This window comes from Neolamprologus multifasciatus, chromosome 22 (genome assembly GCF_963576455.1).
Source record: "Neolamprologus multifasciatus chromosome 22, fNeoMul1.2, whole genome shotgun sequence".
NCBI classification, from domain to species: domain Eukaryota; kingdom Metazoa; phylum Chordata; class Actinopteri; order Cichliformes; family Cichlidae; genus Neolamprologus; species Neolamprologus multifasciatus.
The window spans coordinates 5,237,780-5,256,001 of NC_140459.1; the positions used below are offsets into that span (position 1 = coordinate 5,237,780).

Here is an 18,222-nt window from a genome sequence, read left to right on the forward strand (position 1 = left end):
GAAAAAATCGATACTGTGTAGCATCGTGATATTTTGTTTGCTAATAATGTATCAATACAGGGACAGCAGAAATCGATATTTTGTTACAAACAATTTGCTCTCTGACTTCAGAGCATGTTGATCCTTTTTCTGAGCAAGAATCCTGACATTCCTTCACTGTCCAAATGTGACAGTTTACTTATTTTAATTTAAGACATGTTTTATTTTAATTAAGTTTAAAACTTTTTTATTTAATGTAAAATTATATTTTGTTTTAATTTACTTTCAAATTCTTCAGTTGCTGAAGGGGCTGCATAGTTTTCATAAACTGCATAGTTCAGAATAGCTATAATTGTACCAGATGGTTGATTCAGTTAAGTTGGACTAGACTGTAATACAAACCGTTCAGTTTGTCAACAATAAAACTGAAATGAGAGAAAGACTGAGTGTGAGACTTTGATATTAGATAAAATGAATATTGATAAAGTTTACCTTTATGTACAGAATCTGAATATCGCAAAATATTTTTAAAAATTGCAATAATATCGTATCGTGCGTTAAGTATTGTGATAATATCGTATCGTGGGATGTATGGTGATTCCCACCTCTACTAGTCATCGATGAAGGAGATAACAAAGATAGAGACTGTGCAACATTTATATATAACTGTCACCAATGGCTGTATTTAAAATGTAACCATTATGAAGAACCCTGTTGTCAAGTCTCAACCTAAGTGTTTTTGCCATTGCCATGAAGGCTTCTTTTTGCAACTAGAGGGATCGCCCCCTACAGGACATTGGAGAGATAGCAGGTTTAAGCAGACACTTCATGTAAGGAGGAGACTCAAAGAATCCTGAATGGAAATCTTTGCAGTAGCAAAAAAGTCATTAAATAGTAAAAACAAGCAACATATTAGTACATACTATAATTAATGTTGTTGCCCTGGTGCATGACCATAAATGTTTATGACAGTTTCAGCTATGTTGTAGCAAACCTCTCTACTCTGTGTTTTAGTAAAGACGTAGAAATTTTACACTTTGTTTGTGGTGTGTTGAGCAGTGTTGGTGCTCTGGATACTGTGGTTTGAGGTTCTGGCTCTTTCCTAGTTTGTTTAGGATCAGACTGGTTCCAAGATGACTCCAGAGTTGTTAGACCAGTTGTTAGACTTTGGTTTAAGGCATGCACTTACATAGGCTTTACATGCGGTCTATGACGTTCACACTCGTCTGACTGTTTACTTAACAAAAATTAACTGATAACTGCAGCACTTTCTGATAATCTCAGAAGGTAATGATGTTCCTGGAGCTTTCGGCACTCCTGCTTGTTTTCTGGGAGAGGTTTCGGCATCTTCACACTAACCTGACTAACTTCACTGTCTGTCGAACGTCCCCTCTTCTTATCATCTTCTGAGTTCTCCTGAAAAAAACAAAACACACATGGCATTAGGGCCACAGAGACAAACACCATGGTTGTCATCCTCATACGCGCCAATGCAAATGTGGGTGTGAAGTGAAAGAAGAAGGAGGAGGAGGGGGTGGGGGTTGTGGAGCAGGTAGTAGCAGATTTAAGCTTTGCAGAGCTTTTTGGGTCTGGTTCAAGTATCCATAGCTGTCCATGGCAGTTAAGTAATTAATGCACTTTATATTTAATTTGCATTTACCATCAACAACTTTATACGAGCACATTTTTTCTTCTCATCTTGCTTAATTCTGATGCTGCTTATGTGTATGTGAAAATGGAGATCATCTTTCATTTCAGATTTTTGCACTGTGTGCAGAAACATGCAAAGTAAACTTCAATTTAAGACGCGTGCACTTACATTAACATTACTCTGTGTACATGTTAGTACATCAGAATCAACCCACTATCTGCAATGTGCATCCTGCCACATTCCCATTCCTGTGTGCATGTTAACACAAAGGTGTATCATGGAAAAAGCTGTGGAATTTTTTTCTAAAAATGGTCTGCAGAGCGAGTAACCCTATAAAGACAATCAAACCACAACGCAAAAATAAAACAAAGTGAACACATACTACAGGTTGAAAGCAACACAGCAGCTACGCCAAAGTAGAGCGAGTGTATGTATGGGAAGAAGAAAAAACACTGTATGAATATATATATTGTAAGTGCTTTGGCAGAACATAAGAGGCAGACTATGCAAGTGAACAGACTTACAGTATCACAGCTCTGTCATGGCTTAGACGTGTTTATGGTAAAGACAATGTAAGCTGTATTTTATAAGCTGCAGCCGTGACAGTGTTTAACAGGGCAAGTACAGATTTAATGTTTGAAAGAAAGAAAAAAATCAAACTGAGCCTCAGACTATGTGCAAAAGGTCAGCAAGTACAAGAGGTGCCCTATTTTAGGATTATATGTTTAGGCTTACAGATCAATAAAATTGTTTAAAAATTGCAGCCACTGAGGGGTGAAAAAAAACAACAACATAGGAATAAAGTTTCATCTTTCAATCTACATTTTTTACTGGAGATCAGTATCAACACAGTGAAATTAAAAAACCTTTTGATGGTTTTTAAAAACTTTATACCCTCCATGCATCAAGTTCAACAAGTTCTACAATGAATGCTGAATTTTCTGGAGCACTGATTGGTCAGTAGGGGGTGGTTATACATGCATTGATCTTCTATCTTGCACGTGATCTGCTCTGGAACAGATTAGCTCTGTAGCTTAAGTGAGTGCTAATAAAACTAACTACCTCTGGAACACTAAAACTTCCAGATTCTGCTTCGTAGAACAGCCGTCTGTAGTTTAAAACTCCCAGACGTTTTGTTACATTTGACTTTTCCTGCAAACTCTAAAGTAAAGCAAACATCCAAACTTATACTGCGTCTCATTATCATCATGTATGTCTGTGTCGAACAAACTCAACAACTTCTAGAAACCTTCACAGCCGAGTCAGAACAGCCTACTGAAGACCTTCCTCATCCTTTACATTCCCTTTAATGCCACGGTGTAACTTCTCATCAGCGGCGCGGAACAATACCACGCCTTCTATTCAGACAAACGAGCCCTATAATAACTGCTCTCACTACATACTGTGTGTGGGCGGATAGGAAGAACAGATGATATAAAGGCAACGCAACAGAACAATGAGAGCAGATGGCAGGGCACTACAATAGCTACAAAGGCAATTATCTTTCATTTATATTTTAGATATTGACTCAACTTGAGTGTAACAATCGACTTAATTTCCCTCCATTACCAGTATTACTTCAATAGAACCATTAGTGACAGGTTCAGCAGTCAGTGATGAGATAACAAAACTGGATGATTATTTTTGGTGGAAAAGCAGCAGGTTAATTTATTAATTTGGATTTTTAAAGTAATTTTAATTGTCATATCACTGGGGACGGGAACATCAAGGATGCAAATCATATGCAGAAAAGCTTGAATGATTGTGAGCAACAAGTAGGCTCCAAATTACTCTTAATCCTTTTTAAATGACTTTAAAAAGCCCTCAGTGTTTTATTTATTAGTGCACGGCTTGCACAGACGAAAGCGCACACATAACAGAAGCTTTAGCTAACTCTGGGGAAAGTTCTCTTACTGTAGTGCAAGTAGCAGGCGACGGGGGGATGGGCGAAGATGAGGTGGTGGAGGTGGGTGTGCTGCTGGACTGCTGGAAGATCTCGTCCTCCAAGTGCGAGTGCCCCGGCGGTGAAGTGGCGACCAGCGACTGAGCTGGAGAGAGCAGAGGCAGAGAGGGAGGTCAGTGAAAGTCAAAAGGCCTTTAAGACTTTTGTAGGTTTAAATGTTTACAGCTGAGTATAAAAAAAACTGTGGTTTGGGCCATTTTAATAATATATGATGTATATATGATAGTCGAAAATGTTAAGATTTTCCATTGGAAGTGACCGGATTAGAAATGAGATATAAAAGGATGAGTTTGGACATGTGCAGAATAGAGACGTTGGATTGACTGGAAGAAGAAAATGCTGAATATGGAGCAGACAGGCAGAAGGAAAAGAGAAAGACCACAGAGAAGATTCATGGATGTAGTGACGGAAAACATGGTTGGTGTGACAGAGGAGGATGCTGGGGATACGGGGAGGATATGCAACTAGAAAAAGTTGCATTTCTTGCGAAAATGCAGTGTGAATGCCGTGTAGTGGAATCTGAAAAAAGCAGAACTATCTGCTGAAAAGAGGTGTAGAGGCTTATCTGTGGTGAAAACTGCTTTATTTGAAAGGGTGGAGTGAGTGCAAGAGGAAAAGATGTGGGGCAGCAGCCACAGGTAGGATTCGAACCTGCGCCCCCTGGTCTCAAGGCGGCTACTCATCTCACTAAACCAAACTGGAGCAGAAGAAACTGAAATTTGTGCTGACAACAGGTGAAAAAGCTGAACTTTCTGCTTAAAGGAGGTGAACTTGTTGAACTTTCTTCTGAAAAGAGGTGAAGGAGCTAAAATTTGTGTTGAAAAGAGTTAAAAAAAAAAAAAAAGTTGAATTGTTAGCTGAAGAAATTGTTGCCATAAGTGGGATTCGAACCTGGGCCTCCCGCTCTGAGAACGGCTGCTCATCTCACAGAGCTAAAACACAGCCCACCCCCGAGGAGCTAAATCAGCATAGACACTTGTGATGTGGTCCCATTCATCTCAAGGGGCCAAAAAAAGGCATAAAATGCTTAATATTTCAAAAAGTATAAAAGTTATGAGCGCCAAAAGATATAGCTGGCATTATCAGAAAGAGCAGAACAGTTTAAAATCTGAATGGTGAAAATCGGCTGAAAACAGAGGGAGTTTTCAGCCTCACGGCATTCACACAATTACACAATCATTACATGTAAACAAATAAAAAGTGAATTCAGAAACGAAACCCCGGTTCTTTCTCTACTTACGAATGTCCTCCAAATCCAGATCGTCGTAAAGGAATTCGTTCTCCTCAAAGTCGGGATCCTGCGACGAGTCTATATAGTACTCTACGTCATCCTGAGGAAAGTGCAGATAGAAGGGAAAGTTACAAGAAAGCTTCATATACGACATTTCTTAAACTAATTTTGTGTGTGGCAGTATATAAATAAATTCATCTGATGAAGGTTTACACTTTTTCTATAAATATTATTTCATTTAGTTGATGGAAAAACAAAGAAAAAGGCCATAAAACAAATTTTTAGGAAATGTTTGGCACACTAATTAACTTAGAATAAGTTATTTCTGCAAGTAACACCCGAAGAAGATCTTGTGGACACAAACTGTGCCTTTGTGCAAACATTTAGTTGCTGATTTTATGTTTAAAACTGAGAAAAGGACAGAAAACACCAATCACTCTAGCCTCTGACCTTGATCTTCCTGATGGCTTCCACCTGCACAGAGTCGTTGTCCAGCATCCTCAGTATCGTCTCCAGCATCCGGATGTGGTACCGATGCCTCTCAATGAATTTCTTCAGCTCCTCGATCCGGTCCTGCTTCTGTACAACCAGAAATAGGCGAGGGGAGAAGAAGAAAAACAAAACAAAACAGCAATTTAAGCGATGTAAGGAGGCAACACAGGCCCACAATCTACTTTTTAAATTTGCTTAAGTCCAAACATTCATTATATCTGCGTTATGAAAATCTCTTAACATGTTGGCGCTTGCCAATTCTCTACATAAATTTACTGTTGGACTAAAAGAAGAAAAAAAAAAGTCCAAATGTATATCTACCATTGTTGCAAAAGAAAAAAAAGGACAGGAAAAATAAAAATCATGTTACATATTTAAAAATTGAAACAATAAAAAGCAAACAGCAGCCGGAGCATTTGACGGCTATAAGGCTGTGCAAGCGTAACATGCTGCTACATGTGCACTTTATGGCTTAATGCATCATATAAGCTAGCTCACGCATAACTGCACCTCTTACTTCAATATTTAATATTTCTAAAGCTTCATACATATTCTGGAGCTCTTAGCCATGTATTGCGTTTCTTTGTCCAGATAAAACTAACACACCCAGATACCTCTGAGGAATAAAAGAAAGAGTGCACGAGCAAGCTGGGCTGATGTGATTATAACAACACAGCAGCTGTTAAAACAGGCGGTCAGGACTCTTATGGAAATGTCTGGTGTGGCTGCTGGTGCAGGCAGCCAAGTGTGTCATGTTAATGTTTCACCTTAGTGCATTTTAATGCTGCACCAGAACAGTCAGGAGCATGAACAAGCCTCCAACATACACCTGAACTCTTTGGCCTCCTGTGCCACAGCTACAGTTGTAGTCAGACGTTTATATGCACTTAGAAGCATGAATTTAATGAGATCATCCTTGTACTGTTTTTACCACGGTGGCATCATGGTGCAGCACACATCTTTAATGAATTTAAAAACAATCGGCTGCACAAGTTTGTTTTCTCTAATCCACACAGCCTCAAAGATATGAAGGATTTGTTTGACAGCACTTACTGCATTGAGCAATACTCTGAATGGGAAACTCCAAAACTACCCCATGACATTCATGTCCATGAGTATGCAGACCACAAGTGTAATTAAGAAACAGTCCAAGCCTGGTTCCCCCTATACAAGTTTATTTGGCTGTAACTAGGGCTGCCACAAACGATTATTTTGATAGTCGACTAGTCACAGATTATTTTTGCGATTAGTCGACTAATCAGATCATCATCCATTGGACATAAAACGTACAGTTTATTGCACCAGCAGCATCTGCTCTTATATAACTATCATTAGCTTACAGCTTTAAGTGTTTAAGGTATGTGCTAACTAAAAATAAAGACAAGATGATAGTTTATTAAATTTTAATGAAATTTGCAGATTGTTTCGGTGGAGTTTAATAAACTCAGCCATCTGCTCCTTGCTATCTAAAATATAACAGGACACTGGAGGATATCCTCGAGCATCTCTTTAACTAATCTCAGCCAAACCGATTTACTCAGGAACAAATAAAATACTGAAAAAAGCCAAACAGTAACATTTTAAAGTTATCTAAGTGACTTATATATTATGTTTAACCTGAGTAGCGAAAGACGGCGGTGGGTTTGAAAACGATTTGCCCGGAGTCCGGTGTTCTCGCGGCTCTAGTGAGCCTAGCCCCCGGCTAGCTATCGAGCTAGTGGCTAACAGACGTCTCCGAAAACGTCGGAGCGCTTTTGAAAATATGCGGAGTCTTGATAAACTGAGCAGATATTTGAGGTTTACACAGCTACATTCTTGCCTGAAAACATGTTAAACGTTTATTTTGTGACCCAGAAAGAATAATAAGAGTAATATTAAAACTAACTAGCTGCCGCCGTTGTTGGAAACTGAGCTGGGCCGCGCTATGAATTCTGGGAGCTTCTTCTTCTTCGGGGTTTAACAGCAGCTGGCATCCTTGCACATGCAGTGCTGCCATCTTCTGTTTCAGTCCGTTATTACACTCTTAAATCCTACTACTTATTCCTGCGTCTTTTGTGATCTTACAAAGCTTCAAATGACGTGTTGACTATTAAATCAGTCGTCGACGATTTTGATAGTCGACGTAATCGTGACTGGTCGACTAATCGTGGCAGCCCTAGCTCTAACATTAATAAAACAAATTGTTTTCTTTTATTTTTTGTTTCCCTATTTTGATCCCAATAAATCCTTAAAAGACTCGAAATATATTGTATTGTAATGTTAATCTAAAAAACAAAACAATTAAAAAACAAAACAAAAAATAAGTTGTGAGTTTTGTATGAATTCTTCGGTCCGGCTACAGCAGTCTGCAGCAAATGTTACTCAAACGGGAAAAGTGCATTTGTTACAGAGTATTTTCAATTGCAGATTAAAACACATTTGGTGCTCTAGTAAGTATTTGGGGCAGCAGAACAAAATAAAGAGTGTGTGTGTGTCTGATGTTAATGCAGCAGTGTGTATCGGAGGAGTTTTTAATAGTTTCTGGACAACAAAAGAGCTGGAAGAACACAACACCCTCACAGTGAGAGGAAAACACCATCAGAGGTATCCTGTAAATTATAAAATAAAAAAACATGTTAAAAATTTAGTCATGAACTTCTTTCATCCAAAGAGAACAATAAGAAATATTTATACTGCCAGGACTTCCTCTTTGTGCAGAGTAGCCTGAAACTGATTTTCTGAACATGTCACTGTCCTCAGATGGCCTCCAATCACCAGATTTCAATCTAATGGAGCTCCCTTCTGGGATACGGTAGATTTATATCGGGGATCTGCAGCGACTGTGTGACGCAGGCAATATATGAATCTATGCCATGAAGAATTAGGGCAGTTCTGAAGGCAAAAGGAGGTCCAGATCAGTATTAGTAAGGACCTATTTAAGTGACCAGTGCAACATGTCCTAATAGGAGCCAACTTTGTGGCCTATAAACGTAAGATTTAACCAGAACCCCTCTTTATCTCTGCACACACTTTGTAGTTTGTTTGTTTTTTTAAATTCATCCTTCTTGCATCTTGAACATTTAAAAATCAAAGCACAACAGAGAGAGAGAACCTGTGTGAAGATTTTTATACTAGAAGAAATTTTAAGCCTTAAACTTTTCGGTCTGAAAACCACAATCTTACAGCAGCAGTACAGTGCAACACCAACTCTGAAGATCTCTGCTGAGAGAGACGGTCCTACGCTTTTGGCCAGCTAAACTAACCGCACAAGATACAGATAAAAATAAACTCCTCTGGGTCTCATTTATGAAACGAAAAATTCGTGCTCACAACTAAACGCGAGGCTAACAAAGTCGGCTGCAAACACTTTCTGTGACATAACAAAAAGTATTTTCTTCAGCATGAGCTATAAACTCAAACATGGAATCTCAAAGTTTTCATGCTTTTTGCAAATATCTGCACTGTGTCATCCACAGGTTTCTCTATAAATGAGATCCCTGAAGAGGACTTGAAACGAAAGCCAACAGAAAGAAGAAGTCAGGAGAGTTGCCCTTGTCTGGATAGAGACAGAAGATGAATGGAGGACACACTATCTGACCTCTGTAGCAGAGAGGGAGATAAAAGAGGAGAGAGAAAGGCTGCAAGGCTAAGGCCGGCTGACCGAGTGATCTGTGTCAGCTGTAAACAGACGAGGGAGAAGGCTGAGAGGAAAAGAACCTCGACAGAGGCGAGTAGAGAAGAAAATAATGAATGAATCAGAGATGAGAGCACACACTGACCTCCTTGTCTCCTTTCTTTTTTCTCGTCTGGACTGAGAGAGACTCCACTTCGCTCTCGAACTGGTCCACCTGCATGTTCAGAGTGTCTATCGTATTCTGAGCAAGAAAAGACATTAAAAGTTAACACGGCAGCGGTGTGACAAAACTCAGCTGGTTATAGACCTTTAACTAGATCAGCTCTTGATAAAATTTATCATTAAAATCTTTAAATATTTGCTGCCATTGTAAACCTTGGATGACATTAAAAATCAACTTTGGCGTTTGGAATCATCGGCTGACAAAACAAACCATGTTTAGATGCAGAAGTGGCTTTTTAATAGTGGAAAAACGTGACTTTCCTTCGCTCGCTTATTAAGTCGGTTCGGATAAGTTTAAAAGAAATGCACTCAGGTTTAACATGTAAACAACACCAAGTATTAAACTAAAAAGCCTCATTTTGCTGTTAAAATTACAAAAGGCAAAACAAAAGCAGGAAGTCCTTGAGTGTTTAAAATGTGTCGTGCAGCACAAGTTTTTCCATAACGGTGGAATGTTTTGTTCACAGCCATCGTTGAAGGATTCCCAAAGCATGGACTAAAATTTAATTAAGCAGGTTTATTACATTAGATTTCATTTATTCAATCAAAATAGATATTTTTGTTCATAAAATGCACAGAAAAATTTTTAAAAAGATTTCTGTGAACACAAAACACCAACACACACTGTTGGACACCAGTCTTATTCCTCAGCCTCCTAGTAAATATACCTATAGTCTCAATTTCAAACTCCTGCATCTCATTCTTGAGTTACCGCATTTACAAACTTGTGTCCACACTGCCCGCCCACCCGGCAGGGTGACAACAATACCCCAAACAGTGTTTGACAACTGAGGGGTAAAAAAAATAAATAAATAAAATAAAGGCAACATTGATTTACTGCCTTTATTATAGATGGGCTAATATATATACACACAAGTTTAGTCCCACCATTCTGAGACTTGGGGGAAACCCCCATTAAGTCTGAGGCTACGTCCACACGTACCCGGGTATTTTTGAAAACGCAGATTTTTCTATGCGTTTGCACCTTTCGTCCACACGTAAACGGCGTTTTTGGTCACTGAAAACGGAGATTTTTAAGGTGGATATTTTTGAAAACTCCATTTTTGCATTTACGTGTGGACAGAAAAACGGAGAAATGCAGCGTCAAAGCTGTGCGCATTTTTTTGACGTCACACTGTGCGCCACGTTATTGTTTCGGTGAAATGAATTTCTACAATACAGTTACTGTTAATTGTTCTCTCTGCAGTGTTTAAATGCTTACATATACACACACAGTTACTGTCCCTCCACACATACGACTCGGTTCTGCTTCTATGCCCCAGCTTTGTTTACTTTTCCCCACCGAGGCTTCTAGACTTCTGATTGGCCAACATTTCTACACGGTTAGGAATATAGCGCCACCTGCTGCTTTGGCATGTTCCTAGCAGCGTTTTCCTTCATTTCTGCCTTTACGTGTGGACGGGATTATTTTTTAAAAAGGAAATCTCCGTTTTCAAAAATACCCGTGTACGTGTGGACGTAGCCTAAGATGAAATAAACAAGTTTATAATTTGTTGACCCAATAAATGCCAAAGAGTTGATTTCAAAAACAAAAACAAACTCATCAAATTTTGACATTTTCAACCTGACAAATAAGATAAATTATTAATGAACCGTTTTAACATCTCTGCTCAAAATCAGCCTTTTTACTCTGATGATCAGAACGACGACACATTTTATAGAGCGCCAAACACAAGCACGGTCATGTTTAGAAATGGCTGTCGATTAATGGGAGTCTGTTTTCGTTGAAAGCTGAGACGGCGTTTTGTTTTAATTTTGGTTTTAGTTCCACCTGATTTCACTTTCAGTTCCAGGTTTGGTTGCAAAAGAAAATTAAAAACAATCCAAGCAGAAAACTTCCTCGTGAGAGACCCGAGCTGTGACACATGAACTGAGCCGCTGACTCGAATTAGTTTCTGCTTTTGAGAACAGATTTCACCACGGTGCGATTCTGCTTTACAGCAGTGGTTACATTAAATGGGTGATTAGACTTACAGGATTAGAAAGTACTTCTCTACACAAATTAATGTGATGCTTGGCAGCATTTAGATTACACTACTCTTCCTGTCACAAACAAACCATTTCCCATCTTTCGTATGACAACATTTGATTATGAAGCTCACCGTTAGCCATGTGCCGACCTCCTCCTTCTCCCTCTGGGCTGGGTCCACCTTCTGTGCCAGACCGAGCCCTTCTTTAGAGTATGCTTTCGTCTTGGTTTCTCTTTCCACTACCTTGAATCGCTCCATTTGCTGCAAGTAAACGAAGAAATAAATAAGAAGCTGATCAACTTCAGTTTTCGGGGATATATTGATCTTCACAAACATCTAATTGTGCCCCTAATTGTGTCTTATTGCTCCAACTTCAGTTAGATTTTACTTGATTATCATAAAAAAGGTTTAATTGCAGAAAATAAAATCCTAAGAATTCAGATTTAAGACAATTAAACAATACAAAAATCTGCCATCATATCATCACATAAATGTGGAGTTGAGTCAACCGTCGGCCCGAATTTTGTTTATCTTTTGTGTTTTAAGGCAAATCATTTACAAAAATTAGGTGACTAAACAGATATGGAGAAATGCCACTGATGCATTCATCACTCAGTCTGTACACAAAATGTCATGCTGCTAATATAGAGCTCAAAACTGCAGTGACTCAATCAGACCAGCCATGAGCTAAAGAAACGCCTGCAAGTCCAGATGCAGGGCAAAACAGCACAGCTCGCCGAGGAGCTTAAATGCAGCAGCTGGGCGAGTAACTGAGTCTAACTTAGAGGGTTTATCCTAGAAGCAAGAAGCTGCTGCTGCGACAGGATTGTTAGTTCAGCACTGTCACCTTATTACAATCATCCATAAAATGTGTAGCTGAGCTGTCGAGCTCAGATAAACTGCACAGCGAGTCTTTAACATTACGCTGCTGCTACTCAGCCGTTTTTAAACATCTTAGTTTGTGTTTACACCTCCAGCCACCGGATGGCGCTTCTTTATATATGCTGCTTAAATGAGTGCAGATAAAAGGTGTGCAGCACAGTGACAGGTGCTGACTATTAGAGGAAAACACTTGAGACACTACAGAGATGAGACAACCAGTGGATAGATTTATGCACGTGGAGTAATGTGGTTCTCTTTTGTTTCATTTCACAACTTCAGTGCCTGAACAAATGGAAATAAATGGAGCTCTGGAACTTTAAACCAGTTTAAATACATGATCATTGGAACTAGACATGAATATTTCATTTTTAAATATGAATTATTATTGCTACTCATATATTGACGCCCCTTATAATTTGTTGAACCCTTTTTCAGGGTTTAGAGTAATCCTCTATAAAAATGCAGGGTTCATAATTTTCCAAACACCTGTCATTATAAAGCACCACAACAGTGAAAACCATCTAAAAATGGCATTACAGTTGTACCTAATGAAGTGACCACTGAGTGTGTAGAACTGCAGAAAATGTCATTTATTCCACTGATTTCTTAAATAATCTGAACACCAACAAAAGCGTTGCTTTAATAAATGTAGTTCTTGAACTCGAAGAGCTCCTGAACGCCTCTCAGCGGCTGATAAACAGGACATATTGTCTGTGACTGAACGTTGTTAAAGTCTCTTCTCTGCCTGCAGCGGTTTCAACACCAACCCTGCATTCACGGCTCTAAACTGCAAGTTCATCTTGGTCACATTTCTGTGTAAACACCCAGTAGGTTGTGAATGATCATTTGCTGTTGAGGCAACATGTTTCTAACAAGCTCCCTCCACTTCCTGCAGGACTGTAATTTCAGGTCAACCAACAAAACCGCAGGAAAACTCGACGAACGTCTAAAAGGGACCTCTGCTGAGTTGCAGAGGTCCCTCATTGTGCAGGCAGGTGGCTCACATTCAGTCCATCTCAAAAGCCCTCATCAAAGGCTCACGTGGCTCCGCGGCCTGGAGGACAGGTGTTAGATAGCGCAGCAGATGAAAATGGGCGCAGCGCTTTAATCCGAGCCAGTGATCTAGGGAATAATTTTGGCAACACATTCACACCGTTTCTGTTTGTTGTTGAGCTTCTAAAGGCGGCACCGTCTGTGTGCATTTGAAGGTGCAGTGAGAATTTTTACAGCGATAAAAAGGAACATTTAACTATTTTAAACAGAAATGTAAGATAAAAAAAGAAACTTCTAGCTCAGCTGGCATTGTAAGCACTGGAAGGCAATGACTAATGAAAAAAAACAACACAATCACTAAACTAAAATTGCAACTTTCCATTTCCACAAACTAACAGGCGATCTACTATCCGGGAAAACTTTCCTTATCTTCCTCAGTTACAGCCACTGTACTGCAAACAAACGGACACTCGGTTAGGACTGAGCCTCGGGGAATTCTGTTTCTGGACATTGTCTCTCTTTTTTAAGACATAAGTTTTAAGCACTCCGTAACAGCAGCCGCCTCCTCCAGCAGGAAGACGCAAAAACAGATCAAAGTCAATTACAAACTCACTGATCCCAATCTGACTGAACATCCTTGGGATACACCACAAGCCTGATCTATAGAGAGACCATCTTGTGACTTACTGGACCCAAAGGATCCATTTCTAAAGAGCTGGTGCAGCTTGTGGCATGTGCTGCATGGTCCTCCATGAGAACTTTAAGCAGCATTATTCAGCGAAGACCCAGTAAAGACTGATATCTGTGATTAGGTTATAGTAAGTGGTCATTTCTGCTCCATCCATCTTTTAGAAGGATAAAAAATTTAAAAAAATATAAAAAAAAAAAAAAGCAAAAATAACTGAAACTAATGAACCGTTTTCTTTAATCCACCCCAAAAAATATAAACAGGTAAAAATAAAGATCAACATTAATTAAAAACATGCACTGTTTTTTCATCAGCTCTTAGTTCTAATATTACTGAGGCCAAATATTAGTGGATAACTGCAGGTAAATGTCTCCATAAAGACCTCCAACCTTACACAACTTTCAATTGTTTGAAAAAAGAGAAAGAAAATCTCATAAAACTGGTTTATCTGAGTTTTTTTTCCAGATTTCAAAACAAATAGTCCTCCAGAGTGTAAACAGGCCCTGGATGTGTCATAATGACCTTCATCCTCAGTTTCTACTTACCGTTTCTATGAGTTTGCGGTTTTCTACTAGCTGCCTTTTGTCTTTGATCTCGTTTGATGCCACCCACGTCTTGATCTGGTCTCGAAGACGCTGAGGGACCAGAAGAAGAAGGAAAAAGAGGGGGGGGGGACATAGCGGGAGAGGAGGGAGAAAGAGACAGAGAGATACATCAGTGAAGTCTGTGATAGGAGCGCAGCCTCCTCTCCAGCAGTCATGGCTGGTGAACATGATGTCTGCATGCAGCAAACAGGCTTGGCGTGAAGTTTGGTCCTCATGACAACGCTGAACATTTCAGGCTGAGCCAGATGATATTTAATACTACAAACACACCTTTATGTGTGGCAGGTTAAATGATTCAAGTCAGCAAACATCTCAGCCTTCACAGTCCATTTTCAGAGACGTCGGGTTAAGATCAGCAGCTTCTGTCTCACCTGCTCACTGCTGATTGGCCACAAATTAGAACCCAGTCACACCTGGTGCTAAAAGGAGTCAGGATCTGAGTAACGATAGCCCCGCCTTAAAAGGAGCGTGACTTCACAGAAACCACAAAAAAAGAAAAGAAAATCAACTCAATCACTCCCAGAGGCCCGTCTCTCCAGAAAACCTGTGGAAAGGTCACCAAGCTGGTATCTAATTTTAAATTAATAATTCTACTTTACTTCTATCTGCTGCTTTTTCCCATTATTGTGGCAGCTGCAGCCCTATCAGTCATGCAAACTTAGAAACGAGGAAACCAAGCTGAATCAGTTTTTACAAAAATCCTTAGAAAATGTGAGTCTGACTGAAAATAAAAGGAGAAATTAGCTGTCCTTATGCTGCCTGCATTGGAAATAGCCACCTGGACACTGGTGCCATCTAATAATGATCTCCTCCTGTCAAGAAATCTACACAAAGAAAGTGGAGAGAGCAAAGGAAGTATGGCCCACAGAGTGACAACAAGAGGACAAAATACACTGAACAGTTAATTATAACCCAGAACAAGTGAAAACAGGAGGATATTTGTGTTTTTAAGCTTCTCCTTAATTTTTGTTTCAATTCAATTCAATTTTATTTATATAGCGCCAAATCACAACAAAAGTCGCCTCAAGGCGCTTCATAGATACAGAGAAAAACCCAACAATCATATGACCCCCTATGAGCAGCACTTTGGCGACAGTGGGAAGGAAAAACTCCCTTTTAACAGGAAGAAACCTCCGGCAGAACCAGGCTCAGGGAGGGGCGGGGCCATCTGCTGTGATTGGTTGGGGTGAGAGAAGGAAGACAGGATAAAGACATGCTGTGGAAGAGAGACAGAGATTAATAACAGATATGATTCAATACAGAGAGGTCTGTTAATACATAGTGAGTGAGAAAGGTGACTGGAAAGGAAAAACTCAATGCATCATGGGAATCCCCCGGCAGCCTACGACTATTGCAGCATAACTAAGGGAGGATTCAGGGTCACCTGGTCCAGCCCTAACTATATGCTTTAGCAAAAAGGAAAGTTTGAAGCCTAATCTTAAAAGTAGAGATAGTGTCTGTCTCCTGAATCCAAACTGGAAGCTGGTTCCACAGAAGAGGGGCCTGAAAACTTTGTGTGCTTGTAAGTGAAAAACTTGAAAGCATGATGAAGTGAGGAGAAGAAACAAGAGAACTAAACAAAACCAGACTGAAGAGGCCAAAAGAGCAAAGAGGTTCCAGCCAATTAGTTATTGTCTGTTTCTGGTCACTTATTGTTATAGTAAAACAGTCTTTATATATGTGACTGTGATGCTCTTGGTCCTGTGTTCTTGTCTTCAGGCTGGAAATGAAGCACATTTCACAGAGTGGTATTTTCCTACTTACACTGCCGAGAATAGAAAGTGAACAACATCTTTTTCATGTTGAGGCAAAATAAACTCAGAAATTCCATTGAAACAAAACAGGTTATGATGTGTCGCTAAGTGTGAACGGAGGATTTGAAGAGCAGAGAATTGTTACTTTCACATTTGATTTTCACAGTGTGCATAAAATGCTTACTCAGCTTTCTCCACGCCTCCAGAAGTTATTTGAAGTTTCTGTGATTCCATTTTTTGTTGGACATTTTAGCAGCATTACAGGACTTTAACATTACCCCGGTCTGCTTAAAATACACCTCGTTAATCAGTTATCAATAAAGGGAGGGTCTGCGTGGTGCAACCCTTTCGCTCGATGTGTTTTGAATTGTTACAGTTTGGGGTGTATTCCCAGCTTCTTCATTCAGAAATGTCACTGAATCTGTGAATTCAACTCAAGTTAAAGGTTTGCTGACTCAGGAAGGCAAACACCTCTGTCACTTTTGTTTATTTAAGAGGAAAACCAGCGTTTCAGTGCATTTTTAATAACCGAATGGCTGTTTTCATGGTTAGAATCTGCAGACTTAAGAGACACTGTCCTGTTGATTCAAAAGATATATTGATTTGTGTCATAATATAGACTACAGAGGCCATCATTTAACAAATCTCAGGAGGTCTCGAAGGAATGACCGGATTAAAACCCTCCTTAACCCTTTAAGACCTACCATAGAACCAAGTCCGCCAGAGCTTATATTATATTTTTACATGCTGTGGAGCCATTTTTGGGAAGATTTTAAGTTGCTATACATAAATACAACCATTACAGCCTAGATTTTAATAATATGTAGGAATTAAGTGCATAGTAATTACATAAATTGCAAAAAAGTGCAATAAACTACAAAAAAATTGAAAATCGTTTTTGTTTTTTTAACATATATTTCTAGTTAGAGAAATTTAAGAGGCTTATCCCTCAAAACTGTAAATACAAAAAAGTTGCACAAAATAGTTTCCCACCACAGGAAATTTATTTTGAGTGTCTTCATAGTTTTATTTTTGAAATACACCAATTTCTATACACTGCAGGAAAAACGAAAATAAATATTATAGTGCAAATTTGCAAAATAACAGCATATGCATCAAAATAAACTATTTCCAGCAGTGCAATATGAGTCGTAAGCATCCCAGAAACCACACAGAAAGTCATAAAGTCAAACACAACTTAATAAAAAACTACATTTCCGTGAAAATGACGTCACTTCCGGTTTCGGGCAGGTCATGGCGGACCTGCAAAAGTTTGTGCTGACGTCTATCCCAACATAGGAAGTGTTACAAACAGCTGATCGGATCGGCAAAGCGTGTTTCTGGAATATTATGTTTTTGTTGCTGCAAGTGCTTTTTATGCAGTTTTTGCAAAGTTATATGTGGAAGGAAACTGTGACCGAGGACAAGCTGATGGCATAAGATGTAAGTACAACTCCTCCGGTTTCATATGCAAAAAAAATTATTGCGCTAGCTCACGTGGTTGCAGAGCTACCGGGATTTAAAAATAGTTACGCAAAACAGAGCGTGCCCGCTCCGACCGGCTTTAAAGGGTTAAACACCAACTTCCCATAATCCAGCAGCGGTTTGGTGACAATCACTGGATCTTCCAGCGTGATGTAGCACCATGACACTAAGCAAAAGTTCTAACTGGCTTACAGATAATCAAATTTACATCTTAAACCAGAAGACTGCACAGATCTTACAGCTTTTCGTCAAACTGTAGGTGAAAAACCTCTAGAAAAAACAATGGTTGCTTCCAGGAAATCTGTTTACCCTCGCTGATGACGGCTTGCATGCTGGAGGCGTTTTATTGTTCGTTTTTTTAAGTTCAACATGACAATGATATGTCTGTCTTTTAATGGAGATTGTTTTTTGACTTCTCTGACTTTTTAAATTTTGGAATTATTTAAAGTCAGACACATCTACCCTGAAGTTATACTGATTTAATCAGCTTTGTGGGAGCCCAGAACACCTCAAACAACCTGTCAGTAGAAAAACGTTTATTTTCTGGTTTCCTTTGTTCCTTACCTGTAGCTTTTTAATCTCTTTCTTGAGGTCTGCTTCATATTTCTCCTTCTGGTTTGTGTTGGCTGCATTGTGAAGCTGCAAAAAGAGAGAAAGACAGACAGAGACAAAG

At 39.3% G+C, this 18,222-nt stretch overlaps 1 protein-coding gene and 2 long non-coding RNA genes across 4 annotated transcripts in view; all 3 read right to left on the minus strand.

The window, feature by feature from the left end:
- The window catches only part of LOC146492703 (CCR4-NOT transcription complex subunit 3-like), a 53,053-nt gene that overhangs the window by 14,402 nt on the left and 20,429 nt on the right, over positions 1-18,222 (minus strand). Inside the window, exons 4-11 of one of the 2 annotated variants that reach the window (XM_085147915.1) lie at positions 18,114-18,188; positions 14,251-14,340; positions 11,275-11,403; positions 9,075-9,170; positions 5,275-5,403; positions 4,834-4,924; positions 3,545-3,678; positions 1,339-1,395 (exon numbers count right to left, since the gene is read on the minus strand). In XM_085147915.1, the coding sequence (XP_085004041.1) occupies positions 1,339-1,395; positions 3,545-3,678; positions 4,834-4,924; positions 5,275-5,403; positions 9,075-9,170; positions 11,275-11,403; positions 14,251-14,340; positions 18,114-18,188 (801 nt within the window). Of the gene's footprint in view, positions 1-1,338; positions 1,396-3,544; positions 3,679-4,833; positions 4,925-5,274; positions 5,404-9,074; positions 9,171-11,274; positions 11,404-14,250; positions 14,341-14,580; positions 16,416-18,113; positions 18,189-18,222 lie in introns of those variants that run through there. The other variant, XM_085147916.1, reaches the window with a different exon arrangement.
- On the minus strand, positions 761-1,331 carry LOC146492705 (uncharacterized). The gene is made up of 2 exons (XR_014871851.1): positions 1,200-1,331; positions 761-1,144 (listed from the first exon to the last, which is right to left on the minus strand). It is a non-coding gene; the product is annotated as an uncharacterized LOC146492705 (long non-coding RNA).
- LOC146492706 (uncharacterized) lies at positions 1,839-3,536 on the minus strand. The gene is made up of 2 exons (XR_014871849.1): positions 1,979-3,536; positions 1,839-1,917 (listed from the first exon to the last, which is right to left on the minus strand). It is a non-coding gene; the product is annotated as an uncharacterized LOC146492706 (long non-coding RNA).